General features: G+C 42.4%; 1 protein-coding gene across 6 annotated transcripts in view; it reads right to left on the reverse strand.

The window, feature by feature from the left end:
- The window catches only part of PABIR2 (PABIR family member 2), a 205,457-nt gene extending 192,325 nt beyond the window's left edge, over window positions 1–13,132 (reverse strand). Inside the window, exons 1-9 of one of the 6 annotated variants that reach the window (XM_045470827.1) lie at window positions 11,974–13,084; window positions 9,727–9,805; window positions 5,614–5,670; window positions 5,236–5,279; window positions 5,097–5,151; window positions 4,726–4,827; window positions 4,305–4,390; window positions 3,286–3,350; window positions 955–1,051 (exon numbers count right to left, since the gene is read on the reverse strand). In XM_045470827.1, the coding sequence (XP_045326783.1) occupies window positions 955–1,051; window positions 3,286–3,350; window positions 4,305–4,390; window positions 4,726–4,827; window positions 5,097–5,151; window positions 5,236–5,279; window positions 5,614–5,670; window positions 9,727–9,805; window positions 11,974–12,071 (683 nt within the window). In that variant the 5' untranslated portion in view covers window positions 12,072–13,084. Of the gene's footprint in view, window positions 1–954; window positions 1,052–3,285; window positions 3,351–4,304; window positions 4,391–4,725; window positions 4,828–5,096; window positions 5,152–5,235; window positions 5,280–5,613; window positions 5,671–9,726; window positions 9,806–11,973 lie in introns of all 6 variants that reach the window. The other 5 variants (XM_045470830.1, XM_045470828.1, XM_045470824.1 and 2 more) reach the window with 5 other exon arrangements.
- Window positions 13,133–15,591: the final 2,459 nt, after the last annotated feature.

Below are 15,591 nucleotides of genomic sequence, written 5' to 3' on the forward strand. Positions count from 1 at the left end.
GAGCCAAAATCAAGAGTCGGACGCTTAACTGACTGAGCCACCCATGCGTCCAATCCCCCCCTTTTTAAATAAGTATTTCCATCCTTTTTTTTTGAAGTGAATGTACTGTTGGGCTCTTAAAAAAAAAAAAAGACCCTCGGCTATAAACTCAGAATCCTGACAAAAGGTGCCAAACAAAAAGTCTAGACACAACTGTGTCTAGAACACAGGTGCTCAGTGAGTTGATTAGAAATACATGCTAAAAGATTTCAACATATTACCTGGCCACTGCCACTATCCCTTCCCCTTCCTTCCAATATGTACATCAGCATCCAAGTACTCAACTTCAGGTAGATGAAGAGAAGTTGACTGTTGCACAAAAACACTGAAGGGTCTTAAGTTAGACACCCAAACTTGGATGAGTAAGACTAAAAGAAATTATGTGAACAGACCACAGGAGTCAGGAAGTATTGGTATACAACAAAACCTCAGTTAGGATTATGACAGAATACCTCCAAAATTTCCAAAAGATTTTTATAACAACAGGAAATGCTATTTAGAAAACGCCATGCTTAAGAGGATGCCGGTATTCTCTGCTCAGTTAAAAGAATATACTACAAAATGTGGCAAAACAGCCACGATCGATGCACACCGTCCACAGCGACCCAGGAACACTTTCTCCCGCCAGCCAGCTGCTGCCCCTCCCCCACACCATTAGCACCCACTGAGAGAGGCTGACCTGACAGGAGCTAGGAATGAAGGTGCCAAGAAGAAACACACATTCCCAAAAAAGTACTCAATGACTTTCAAATGATCTGGTTTTCCACGGTATCTGTACCTCCATGGAGATTTCCCTTCTACAGAGCATGAATCAAAAGTTGAATATTATTACAAATGATCCCAATGTACTTTTAATGTGGCTCTTTTTAAATAGATCATACCCTAACATCTTTTCGATTTTATTGCATTTTTTACCATGAACTGAGATCAGACAGTTGTGCAGCCTCCGGAGACAGCATATTGGTAGTGCCTTGGAAGAGCCTCTTGGGCTGGCTTTCTGTTTCCATTTCACCTAAAACAGAAAGAGATGGTGCTACTGTAAAACAATTTTACAGATACGGGCGTGGTGCTAAAATGGGATGATCTTTGTTTAACCAAAGCTCAGAATACTTCTTCAAGCCATTACTTCAAAGCTATTTTTCCATGCGCTTGAAGGTGGAAGAAACATGCTTCCATAGAACCTCAACCAAAAAGTAAGCAGCCCTAAAAAAAAAAAGAAAAGAAAAGAAAAGAAAAAGCCCTTCTTATTTAGCACACTACGGATATAGTCATGTTCTTTAACAGAAGAGAAGAACACTGACTGCATCGGGCAAAATGAATCAAGGCTTACCACAGCAGAAATAAAGACTCCCCAAATAGCTGAAGCTCACAGTGAATAATGATTTATCCTAGAGAATTAGGAAAGACTATTGATTTTATATTATTTTAATAGTGGAACATTTCCCGAGTCGAAGTCAAATGGGTTGAAACGTATGTAGTCTAATAAACTCAAAGGTTGCTTTAGACTACTTAGTAAAATGAAGATTAAAAAAAAATAACTCTGTTAAGAGAAAATACTGAAAATCGGAACCTAATTTTTCTAAGATGTTACACATGATGAGGCCCAGGGGACTTGACTACCCAGGTAAGGTTTAAGGAAGCCTTTGACATCTTTACATACAAATGAAATGTGTGGCATGGAGGAAAAAATCCCATGAAAAAATCATACTTTTACTCTTCGCTAGAGTTCTTTTAAAAAAAATAATAACTGAACGCCCATCTGTAATCGAAAGCAATTATTAGTCAATTCACAAAATTGGTGGTGTACCGGCTACCCCAATTTTCCAGATTTTCTCAGAACATCTAGAAGGTAGCAGAAAAACTGCATCCATCACAATAACAACATTTTGCCCCCAGGAGTGCTAAGACTAAAAACCCTCGGTTAGACCGAAAAAGCCCCTTTCCAAATAAGTCATGATCTAAAACACACAAATAAATACCTTAGTTTTGAGGCTCCTTATCTGAGCTTTACAATGGAAGATTAAACAAAATTCAATTCTTGGGCCTAACTATACTCCAATAGAAAATTAGTAACTGTGAACTTAAAGCTGTACAAGATTCTTAGGATGGAGAAAGATCAAGCAAGAACAAATGCAACATTCATTTTTTTTCATATTATCAGTTAATTCATATTACCTCTCTTCTGGAACTATTCTGAAAATCGCTGAAACTCAGGAAAGGTTATATCTTTATCTGCTTCTTCCATGCTGTAATATGGAGCTTTTAAAAGCTACTGCTGGACTTTCAACAACACCTTGTTAGCAAACGACTTTAGCCCTTTTTAGCAAAGAATCCCTCCATCTGCTGGTACATTTTGGAATAGCTTTCAAACTAAACAACCATACTAATTCCACCAATTTCCTGCAAGATCTTTAAAATTAATAATAATGATGGCTCTTGTTTCCAGGTGTTAGTGTCACGTAATACCTCCTGAGAAGGCTCCTATGATTGTAAATAATTCCCTGCGGCATTAAGGCTACTAGTTCGTAAAGTAAAATTTATTCGCTAAATACAAACGTTGTCACCATATCAAAATCTATTTTCCAGAGCACACCATCTTTAATTTTAAGTTATCTGAAATATCGTACTTTTGGAATCCGGGCATGATGCTATCGCTGGAGTTTCCACTAAAGTTGCAAGTACCTGTTAACCTAATATTAGGAGAGCGACTTGTTTCCTGGCCCCCACAGAGATCTACACAACGAAATCACTTAGCGCATTGCTTTTTCAAAATTATTGCTAAAACTCTCATTTAAAATGACCCCCAACACTTGCAATCACATGGATACAGGCCCAGGAATAATGACTAAACGTGCATTAATTTTTTTTGCCTTTTGAAAATAGACTCCGGGGGCTAGGCATTTGAGTATACAGCATGTTTATAGACCTATTCGCTATGACATAAGCACATACTTCTGCAACATATTAACTTGCATCTGTTTTCTATTCAGATCACTGAGAGGCAAAATTTTTGGAATATATATTGGTAATATTAACATATGAATAAGATTCAGTTGTGAGGTGTAAAAAATATGGACAGTGTTAAGTAACCAATTTACAAACTTCAGAATCAGTAAAGCATACATTGGGAAGAATATTTCCTATTTCTTCAGAAAAAAGGAATCACGCCTTGAGCTAATTTCAGACAGAAATTCTAATTTGTCATTCAAGCTCAACTAGGTTTAGTATCAGAAGTGGGACACTTACCTTTTCTTTTAAGAGGACCAAGAACACTGGGCCTAATGCACTTGACTGGACTCTGACTCCTCCTGCTTCAAAGAATAAACAAACAGGATGATGTGAAGTACTTTTAAGATGCAAGATAAACGTTATAGCCCAAATAAATCAATAAAATTGACAGTCATGTAGAAAAAAATGGAAAATGCCTGTGTTGTAAGTTGAGTAACTGAACTGCCAATACATGATCTGACCTGGAATATGATAATCTGAAAAAACACGGCATTTTAAGCTATTTTAAAAAATCGTCTAGGGGCACCTGGCTGGCTCAGTCGGAAGCACACGCAAGTCTCGATCTCAGAGTCATGAGTTCAAGCCTCACGTTGAGTGTAGAGATTACTTAAATAATAATAAAAAAAAAAACTTAAAAAAAATAATTCTATAAGACAAAATATCCACAAGTTTTTTTCAAAACAGATAAACCTTATTAAAAAACCATTTGGGGGGCGCCTGGGTGGCGCAGTCGGTTAAGCGTCCGACTTCAGCCAGGTCACGATCTCGCGGTCCGTGAGTTCGAGCCCCGCGTCAGGCTCTGGGCTGATGGCTCAGAGCCTGGAGCCTGTTTCCGATTCTGTGTCTCCCTCTCTCTCTGCCCCTCCCCCGTTCATGCTCTGTCTCTCTCTGTCCCAAAAATAAATAAACGTTGAAAAAAAAAATTTTTTTTTTAATTAAAAAAAAAAAAAACTATTTGGATTTGACTGCCACTATCCCTTCCCCTTCCTTATCCTTACAAAGGATAGATTATTGCGCGCATGCACGTGTGCGTGTGTACGTGGGTTCGTTCTCTGGCACCATGTCTCAAAAAACACATCTCTGGTAAAACGTTACTGCTAGAATATAGGTGGTAGGTATACGGATGTTCATTGTGTCCAATTTTGCTGTCTGTTGGAAAACTTCCGTAAGAAAATGTTGGGGAAAAAGGTCATCGGGAGACACAAATTGAACGTGTAGCATTTCAACCACATTTTTTGAAAAGTAGGCTGACTTACCTGGAAAAGCGTCTTGGACTATGCACGGGACTTGGCGGCAGCCCACTGCTGCTCACAAACATTTGTAAGGATGGTGAAAAACATTGCTAGAAAAAAGCATATTTAATATTAAAATAGTTCTAGTGCTCTGGCTTTCAAAAAGTTCTCAAAATAATAGAAACGACATCCTTAGAACTGCTTAGCTGTGTGTGTATATTTTACATACGCAGAAACACACACGCGTGAGAATATGTACCTAGACTGACGTACCATTTTCTTCAAGTTACTATCAGAAACTTTCATGGATTTTCCTTCCAGTCATTGGATTTTTTAAAAAATGAGGCGATTTGTGTGTGTGTGTGTGCGCGCGCGCGCGCGTGTGTGTTTTAGAGTAAACAGCTCAGTGTGTGAAAGACAGCTAACACCTTGTCAAGGAGCCTACCTTTCCAAACCCTCTGGTGGGTGATGGTGCCGGAGAAACTGGAGTGAAGTCAATCCTTTTAGGAGAATATAGTTTCTCCGGTTTCTCAAAATCACTATCACTCTGTAAACATAAAATGTTATTTCCTTGTAATTCACAATTCAGCCCATCACAGTTCTTCTTTACTACTCAAACACGCCTACACTTTTAGAATAGAAATGCAGACACTCAACAGTTGCAATCTAATATCCTGGCGGAAAAGCAGAGATCAAAAACTGAATACAAATTTGGAAATGGGGGAGACAGAAGTGTCTGAAAAAAATTAATGAAGCCAATGAATGACATAAAGGTTTCCAGAAAATCAAAACCAAGCAAACATGTGAGAACTTTACCAGGCTCAAGCTCTCGTCCCATGACTGGCTGATCTGCATTGCTGTCTGCACTTCCCTAAAACAAATAAAAATGACAGCCCGTCAGTGCTCAGAAGCAAGACATACGTTAGGCTCTGCTCTGTTCTTGTGAAGCACTAACCGTTCGTGTGCAGTTTCTCTGTTCATCATATCCATGCCTTCCTCCTGCGAAGACAAGCACATGCTGAAAACACAGTATTTACCCACATCCACACAGTTCTCTACTTCAAAGTACAATTTAAAAGACTTCTTTCTACCAAAAAATAACTAAATAAAAGACTTTTCTACCGTCTTTGACATAGTTACAGTACAGCAGCACATGCTAAGACTGTCACCCAGGCCACATCTGTGTTTCACCTGCACGCACACTCAGAAGAATTTGCATCTGTCTATGGCCACCCAGAGTGGACTCATTTTTAATATCTACATCTTCAGAATGAAAATAAAATCCAAATGGAAGATTCAGACAACTGCAGCTGAGCTCGGAAGTAGAATTTACCCTTTTGATCTGATGCAGTCTGCTACTAGGAACGCGATTTGGTGACGACGACAGCAACTGGAAAGGAAAAGTAAACACTTACTACTTTCTGAATCACAAAGCAGTGTCTGCTGTCAGTACCAGTGTCCAACCTCCTCCCAAATAAGATTTCACATTCTTCTCAGAGATCTAGCTCTTTAGATCACTGAACATTAATGCACCAGAGGCAGGACACTCGGTTTTTGGAAAGTACACCAGGTGTCCAACCTCAAAGCACCATCTGTCGCAAGACAGGCACTGACTTTAACACTTTTCCCAAATGAATGCAGAGCTGTGTACGTTCATGTAAAAAAAGATCCCAGGCCTTGGAAATATCCATTACCCCACTTATCTAAAATAAAGAACTAGGTAAGAAGGGAAAGAAAAAACTTGCAGTCATTTTTAACACCAATGCACCCATGGAGGAAGATAGGCAAAGAAGCCCAGTATAGTATTTTGTCTATGATTAGTGTTTATCGAAAACACTTCAAATCTGCAATAGGGAGATTTTGTTTGTATGCTCTAAATCACTTCTAAAATTTCGTCACTACCACTACATATACCACTGTGGTAGAATATACACCACAAACCTTACTAGTTAAGAAAAAAAATCAACGTGGACGGCAATGTGTATTTTTCAAATAACCATTCCTTTCCCTTAGAGCATCATTTTTTGACAACACAAGGCTAAAATGGCCTGGGGGCCAAATCATGTTCCTTCAAAATAAACACAATCTGATCCCAGAATGAAAGGTAGAATTCATCTCAAGAGACCTTACAGGGTTCTAATAGCCATAATGTTAACAACTGCTATTTACTCCCTAATGAAACGCAAACAAATTTGTAATGCTGTAAGACAAATAAGACAACAATCCAGTTACAAGAGGCCCTATCCTATTAAAACTTCTAAAAACCCTAATGTAGTGAGTAGAATAAAGTGGCGATAAACTGTTCCAAGTTTTTTAGGCAAAAGCTAATCCAGGTGCCATTTTTAAAAGTTAGACACTGAAATATGATTTGACCTCAAAGGATATCTCCTCAGTACCCACCCTTTTCTCTTTCTCTTTCCTCTCCTAGGCTCTGAAAATAGAAAAACTTTACAAATAAAATCCTTTGCAAAAGTGTTTTTTTTTCCACTTATAAAAATAACACGTGTTTACCACTAAACTCTTAATAAGGCCATTTGAAAAGCACTGGGCCACGAGGCAAGTCTCTAAGGCAGGAAACACTAACAGGATACCGTGGCGTGGCAGAGAACATGGACGTGACAGAGAACAAAAGAAACCCCAGGGGCAACGAAATCATCAGGAAAGCCAAAGTAAAGAGTGCAAAAAGCTGACAGTAGAGGAAGTCAGAAATGTAGATGCTGCATCTATATAATGTACAACTTGTCAACTAAGAACTAGAAGGAAGAGCCAAAAGGAAGACAGGGAGGAGAAATGCTGGGTCTTGTACCAGAAACAAGAGCAATGTACCAACTGAGAAGAAAGCCAAGCACTTCAAGGAGGTGCTGTTAATGGTGTTAAGTAAAGCGAAGTGCCTAAGTAGGAGAAGGAAAGAGGCCCCTGCCGCTGGGCACTGGTGATTTTTGCAAGAACAGTTTTTTAATGGCATGGTGGTAGGAGCCGTGAGATCACAAACTGGTCGAGTAGCTGGCAAGAAATTGGGAAACAAGGAGCTGGAGGCAGCTGGGTGTAGATTAGGCTTTGTAGAAGCTCGGAGGGTTCAAGGGAAAACAAAGAGAGAGGTAGGGAAAAAGACAAGTTTGTGTTCCAGATATTCAGTGTGTGAGTCAGGAGAAGAAGGCAGGAGCGAAAAAGCCAGGGAGGAGGGGACTAGAGTGGAGACAACAGACCAAGCAAAGTGACAAGAGACAGAAAATCTAGGAACCATTGGAGAAAACATCACATGTGAAGGTAACGACATCGTAAGAGTAAGAAAGCTGACGTTTATACAAGATGACCGTCTGCCTTCACAGAGAAGGGTCAGCCACTGAAAGTGAAAGGTCTAGGAAGCTCGCAATTTTTAATTAGAATATTGCTTTGGAGAACAGCGCAGAGTAAGTGGCAGGCACCTTGGGCCCAACATGCCCAGAATTTATCTCCCGGCCCTTCAGATGACCGATTCCTTGAAATTTCCCTACTCATAATAAAGGCAACGCTTTTCCCCTGGCCGCTAAGAAATAAAAGTTCAGTCCCCTGGAGTCCTCCTTCCCCTTGCATTTACACCTAATCAGTTGTCAGATTCTGCACAGACAACTCCTGCAGATCTTGCGTCGCTCCTTTCCATTTCATTCAACACCTTGCTTTTTGCAGGTTAATCTGAGAGGTGGGTAAGCGTATTAAGATTTATAGAGGACACTGTGATTGAACACACGTGGTATAACCCATCCGATGGTCGAAGTACCCGAAGGGTGCTCCGGAAGGCATCCCAAACCAGGAAGCTCAAAAGGAGAAGGGGATGGAGGGAAGGACAACGTAAGGATCCACAAAGAGAAGTGAACCAATGTGGCCCCTTCAGCGAAATAGGCATTTTAGTGCAGCCAGAGCAAAACGTATCTGTCAGGGAGTAGGGAGAGAGGAATCAAGACAGAGTTGATAAGAATTTTCACATCTTAGAAAACAGGAAAGTCAAGTGTAGAGAGGCAAATTCATTTTCCCTTCTTTGCTATACTACTGATATCGGGAGCATGGCTGTGTAACAAGCAGAAACATTTCTCATCCACAGGGCGAAATGAAGCCGTTCTATTTTCCGGTATCCTCGGGGAAGAAGGTGAGGTGAATCAAACCTCCAGACAGCTAACATTTCCCCCTTTTAAGTATTTCTAGCCACTTCAGCTGGAAATCTTCCTTAAAAGTGTTATTTTATTTCTCCTTTCTTAAACAGATTTTACCAACCAGAATGGCCTTGACCTATCTCTATTCTAATCCCAGCTCTGCCACTTAGCAATTGTGTGATTCTGAACAAGTCATTTCTATCAGCTGAGTCTTAGCTGCTGCCTCTTTGAACTGGTAAGGACATCTTTGGCCCTGCCTACTTCGCAGGGGGTGGCTATGAGGATTAAAAGTGTGAAAGGACTCGGTGACATGTAGAATACCATAAAGACACAGGGTATGGTACACTACCATTTGAAAAAAGGTTAGTGACCCAGGTATCCTTAAGAACATCAAGTATTTTACAGTTCAGTGCCAGTGAGACCCTCAGGGACCATTAACAGGCTCTTAGCCCTTATGCTAAGCCACAGGCTGCGTTGTTAAAAACCAGTCTGCTTTTCAGTTTTCCCCTCTCCTTCTCTGCTAGCAGCTATTAGTATACCTTAAGCCCGAATGCACCTCTTTTGATATGCTGCTTCTCACACACTACTGAGTTGGAAGATTATTATGATTGTGCATAATTTTAGATGATTTGGAGGTCAGAGGCTCTCCTGTAAACAAACTGATGAACCTTTGTGCACAGACTATGGAAATCTAGTGCGGCCATTCAGAGGTCTGCTTGCTTACATCTCAGATGTCTTTCAGAGTGATGCAGCTACTGGCTAAGTGGGCTCCACATGTGAAGTGCTACTATATTAAAAACCTCATCATAATCTCTCCCAATGCGTCCAACTAATAGGGTGACCCCTGACAGCTCGGGCTATTTAGAACAGTCACAATTAGCAACTCTACCGAGAATATAAATACACGCATTTTAAAGGAGATTTCACTTTGGATACATAGCACTGTCCAACAGGTAAGTGTCAGAAATACTCGGCTAATGTCTAAACGATTTTTTTGCTTCCTGGGATAAATAAAGACCATTTTTCTCAGCTATATTTAGAAGTTAATCCTGACTTCCCTCATAACCATCATGCAAGCAGTGACAAAAAAACAACGAACAATTTTTAAAAACACAAAGTCCCACAGCCAAGAAAAGAGTCTTAAGCAGATCTCTGTTTTGCACCAAAAGCTGACAAGGGCCACAGCATGAGCAAGATAGGTAAAATCATTTTTTTTCTTTAGTGAACGATGGTACATAGCACATCATCTTAAGAACGAACTACGTCTGGAAGTATTTTCCCCAATCCATACCACTAAAAATACTTACTTCTATACTTACCAGGGTATGACGGCTCATAATCGTTGTACTATTCCTCCGAGTTCTAAATGTGTAAGGTTGAAAAACCTGAGAAAGATCACTAAAAAATAAAAATAAAATGATTAATGTCTTCTCCTTTAAGACATCCTTCAACTGTATTAACGCCCACTCTCCAGTTAACAATGAATCTTCGATGGCTCCTCACTCCATACAATGAATAAACTCCTCACCGGCCTCTTCAGAGCCTTCGTAGTGGCTTGCTGTGGATCACAGGTCTACCCAGATACTGATCTCCTCAGTGCTTGGGGGGCAGCTAGGAGAGGTATGGGGCGGAGCTCCAGACTGGTTGCTTCCAGCTGCCTCTGGCCAGAGCCCACGCCCCCAAACCGGTTCCCACCAGACACGAGCAGCCTCATCTGTTTACCCCAGAGCACCTAAACGTGTTGCTGCTTTCTGTGTGCGCCATGACGGTGAGAAGGGCCGGGCCCTGTTCTACAGTATGAGCCCAGTTAGCACCTCTCCCACTACTGCCCTAAATATGTTCTACCTTTGAACCCGCTGTGCAGCTAAATAAACGTACCTGGGGTTTTGTTCATGTTGTCTCTTCTGTCTCCCCCCCACCACCACCATCGGCCCAAATCCTTCCTCTTCTTGAGCACCCATTTCCATGCAGTGCCCTCTGTGAAGCCTCTCTTCAATACACAAACCTAACGCAATCATCCCTCCTTTGAGTCCAAAGAGCACAATGGGAAATGAGATTCTTCTTGAGATACCCACTTTACCTTTTATTAAAAAGTGTGCGTGTGTCTCAAACTCCTTGGGCAGAGGTCTTTTGTTCATCTTTGTACAATCTCCCTGCACTGCCTAGCAGAGTGCCATGCCCATAACAAGAGGGCAAGAAGGATTTTCAGGACTGAACTGAATTGGGTTCCAAGGGACCGCTGAAATCACCTAATCCAGCTCTCCTAAATTTTGAATGAGAAAACTGACACTCATGACCACAATCAGGGAGAAAATTGGGATGAGGTCTAGTCTCCTCACCCCTGCTTCTGTCACATCATGCTACCTTGCAAGTATTTACTTAGATCCTGATTCAAAAAACAGTGCATTATTTCTGCAACAGTCTAAATGCAGGTCAGTGGGATGGCCCCGACCCCCTAGCAACTGCTTTTGCTTACCAGATTTTAAAAGACAACCCCAAAGACCAATTTATTCCTATAGTATCAAAAATAAATGTAGAGCGGAGGATGGCATTAGGAAAGCAAGGAGCCACTCCAACCTCCCCCCAGTTTCAAAATTTAGTAAAAGAAAATAAGTAAATCCATTCCCCCCCAAAATACAGATATTGTCATCAGTTTGACAGACAAGGATTACCTGTTTCTTTGCCTTCACTGTGCTTGATTAATGATTTTGGCTAATTCTACTCCCATCCCCTTTTTTGGACTAATTCCATTTCCACAGGGTCTCACAAATTAGCTCTCTACTAAGATGAATTGTCTTACTTCTAAGAGTGAAATGTAATAGGCTCAGGAGGTCTGCCAACCTCCTTCACCATCACAAAATTCTACCTTAAAATAGACCCTCTGGTGACTTATTCACATGACAATACAAGACCCTACCACTAAAATTCAAGGGTTGATTGTTCCCATTGTTTCCTAAAACATTGTTTTCTTTAACTGATCTAAGCTACAGGACACCCTTCTTCTTCTTTTTTTTTTTTTTTTTTTTTATTCACTGGAATGCATTTCAGGCAGTTTTGGGATCTGAAAACATTAGGACAAATCCGAATCACTTAATGTGACATGAACACGCCACTTGAGTACAAGTTATTAGATAAATTGTGATTTATTAAAGTAAATGCTCTGTTAATGCCAGGGTTCCTAAACCGAGCTTAGAAATAGCAGCTCTTAGAGACAGGTGTCAAGTTGCAAGTCTAGTTCCAGGGGCTTCAGTCTGACATTCAGTGGTGTAAATTAGGCAGGGCAAGCAACCTGTTAGAAGAGCCAGAAGCTCCTTGTAGTTCCTTTCAGAGTGAGCCAACAGAGCCCCAGGTAAAGAGGGCCTCATTTTCCCCCACACTTCCCAGAGTTTGGGGTCAAACTTTCACTCCACCTTGGGACCCAAGTCACTGTCAAGCAAACAAGCCCCCCCCCCCCCCAGTTTGGAGAACCCAAATGAGCTCCAAGTCTCACTTTAGGGAAGGAAGATTGCTTGCAGGGAATAGAGGAGACCCTGAACCCCCTATTCATCGTCCCCCACCCCGCTCACCTGAGCCCGTGGATCAGGGGAGCGCTGCTGGATCTCCTCAGGGCGCCCCCATCAGATGTGTCAGGCTCAAAGTCCAGCTCCATTTTCTCCTGAGCCATGTCGGAGACTTGCAGGCAGGCACAGCGGGCAGTGCTCAGCTCCTGGTGCTTAGCTATGGACTCCCAAGACACTCACTGCAGGACTGAGCTGCTGGGGACTGGCAGCTGGGGGCGGGGGCTAAGGGGCGGAGGCTTGGGGGCGGGGGCTGGGGCGGAGAAAAGCAGGAGAGGAGGAGGAGGAGGAGGAGGAGGAGGGAAGGAGGATGAGGATGAGGAAGGGAGGCTGATAGTGAGGGGAGGAGGAAGGGGAGACGGTAGCGAGAGGAGGTGGTGGTGGAGGGTGACAGAATAAGGGGAAGACGATGGAGAAAAGAGAGGGATGGAGGGAAAAGAGCAAGAGGAAGGGAAAGGGGATAGATGGAAAAACAGGAAAACAGAGTACAAGGAGGACAGAATCGGGAAAGGAAGATGGGGGAAAGGACGAGGACGGAAGGGAAGGAGGGCAGGGTGGAGGAAAAAGAGGAGCACGAGAGAGGGAAAGGAAAAGACGAAGTATGGGGAAGAGGAGAAGGAGGCGGACAGAGGGAGAAGAGGAGGGGGAGGAAACTAGGCAGCGGCGGAACTCATGTTGCTATCTTTCGGCCGACGACCTCAAGTGGGGCCGGGCTACAGACACCGCAGCTGCCCGGGCAGTGCTAACACCACCGTAAAGCTGACAGTCGGGCAGGGCCCGGCCGGGCGGCCTCGACGGCTCCAGCTCCCCATGCTCGGGGACCCGGTCCAGCCCCCCATGCTCTGGGACCCGGTCCTAGGGGCTCCTCAGCCCTGCGAGGGGTGCTTATCCCCTCCCTACCCCCCCTCCCCGCCTGGAGGACAGGTGGGGGGTTCGGCCCGCCGCCGCGGTGCCTCCTCTTCCTCTCTTGGGTTCTGATGGCCTGGGGGGAACCCCTTGGGGCCAAGACCAAAATCTACAACCTGCCGCCTCTTCCGCCTCCCACGCTTCAGAAGCGGGAACCTCCACGGGGCCAAGTCTTCCGCGTCCGGGCACCTATCGGGTCCTGCGCACGCGCCCGGCGGCAGCGCCAATGAGCCCGCGGGCACGGAGCATGCGTGGGAGCCCCGCCCCGCAAACCTCCTCCAAAGTGGGAGGAGCGTTTCCAGGGGGCCCGGCGCCTTCCTCTATGGCATTGGCCCGGGGACCCTGGCGCCCGATTTTGAAAAGAACCAATAGTTTGGAGACACTGGAGCATCATCTTTCAGGAGGAGTTTGGGCCAATATTCGAGGGAAATGGCAACTTGTGGTTTTCACGTGTTTTCGCTCCCAGTTTGTTTGCTCTGACCTCTGTGATCCCTGCTCGTTTCTTAAATCCCTTGATTTTGTTGGCCTTTGGAGGGGCTGATTTCTTTTTCAGATCATCCATTTGGTTGCACTAGACAAAACGGAAGTGAAAAAATAATGAAAGTTCATATGGCGAGTGGCAAGGAGTCATCTCCATTTTGCAAGGCTTCAACGATGTTAAGAAAATGTCCTGAAGAACAAGTAGCAGACCCAGAATTTTTTTTTTCTTTCTAGGATTTATGGAGACCCTAACAATAGCCATTCGGCACGTGTGAGGCCTGGAATTATTGTATTTAACACCTACATAGCAGTTACTGTGCTAGGTCCAATTCTAAGAGCTTTAGAAATATTAACTCATGTAATCCTCACTACTTGAATGACCCTAGGATAAAGATGGCATTGTATTGTGTTAATCATACATACAAAGAAATATAGGAAATTTGCTAGTTAGGAAGTTGGTTTCAAAATTTAGCAAAACTACTTTTACCTGCCTCTTCGATTTAGTTATCCCATATTAAACCTGCCAAGCTCAATCATTTTATTCCTCAATGTTAATATTTGCTCCTTGTAATACAGAGTTTCTAAAGCTCTTTTGGAAAGTTTCCTTTAGATTGCCTACATCTTCCTACCAACTGGATTAGAAACTCTGTTTTTTGATCAATTTATTTATCTCTTTTTATCTCAAGGTCATAGCAACTCCATCATCTGCTCAAAAAAAAAAAAAAAGTACATTCTCGTGTTCACAAAAGCTACTGAACAGTCATTTGCTGACCACATGCAGAGTCCCTAACTCTGAGGAGTCCAACAATTTAGTAGAATTGCTAACGTTCAGAAGCTTAACGATTAGGAGAAACTCAAGGACATGTGAGGATATGGATGCTACCTTGGCCATCATTTCAAGGTTCAATTCACATATTCCTGCCTACCTAGTTTCTTTCACTTCATGGAAATCTTTTGGGAGGTTTGGGGTGCTTGTAACCTGTGGCCTTGGCCTCTTACCCTTATGATAACTAAGGGTTAAGCAGTTGCTTAAAAGTTGCCATAACAACTGGTAAACTAGACAACTGATTATCACATATTTGTGGGTCACCTTTTATAATGAAGAGGCCTGGCACAGATGGCAGCAGACTGGGACACTCAAAGACAGGAGTAGCATAAGTGGCAAGGTATAGATCTAAGCAAAATGGCAATCTGAGATCATGGCATATTGCTGTGGAACAGCAGGAGCTGATCATGAAACACAGCTAGGTTGGTATAATCATGTATAAAAATGGGAAGAAGTAAAAATAATTTCTTCAAATATTGTGTTTGCCACTATAGTATACAGAATTGTTTTTGTACTACTCGTTCCTTTTGACATTCTAACTTATGCATGGACTATAGGTTCCTGGCATGTAGCTACACTTTAGTTAGAGAGTTCCTCCTCTTTGGTAATAGCTGAAAACTTCCTGCCATCTTGGGTATGTAGTTGTTTCATATTACTACCCCTTTTCTTGCAAGTCTCTTGGTTGCTCTTTCCTGGTCATGTTATAATCTATTTTCTTAGTGTTGTTGTACTTCGATTTTTAAAAATTAGATATCTGTAATGCTTAGGCATGATGATATTGTCTGTTCATTCAAAATATATCTATTAAACTTTATTACTTGCCACGAATATCAACAAACTCTTTGAAAAGTAAAATGAGCAGCAGAGTGGGAGTAAGATCTAGTTCTTTTCTCATGTACTCCCTCTCTATTTTTCTGCTATTCAATTTGGCTTTGACCCCATTCTGTATTTAACCACGGCCTTTGACATCCACCCTGACTTACTCAGCTTTAACTACCATCTTTCGTAAATTTTCCAGGTACCCTGGGAACTTTAACAGTGGCTTTCAGGAGACCTTGGTACCAGCTCAGATTCTACTGCTACCTAATTATGTGCCATTAATCTCTCTGGAATTTTATCAACTGTAAAATAGAAGTAATTGGCCTTCTTTACAAGATGGCTGTGAATGGCAGGTTATTTACATCTGCATTTATTCATAAAATAATTTAAAAAGATTTATCAAGTGTTTATGAGTACAGAAATAGTATCCAGAGAAATATCCAGACGCACCTCATCTGTCTTTTCACTTAAATAGAACAGCAGAGGACTCTTGGCTTTGCCACTTAGCAGTTGTCGCTTGAGTAACCCCTCTGGGCTTCAGTTTCCTCCTTTGAAAAATGGGCATTGTGATAGTGCCTACCTCACAGAATTACTGT

This window comes from Leopardus geoffroyi, chromosome X (genome assembly GCF_018350155.1).
Source record: "Leopardus geoffroyi isolate Oge1 chromosome X, O.geoffroyi_Oge1_pat1.0, whole genome shotgun sequence".
Lineage (NCBI taxonomy): Eukaryota > Metazoa > Chordata > Mammalia > Carnivora > Felidae > Leopardus > Leopardus geoffroyi.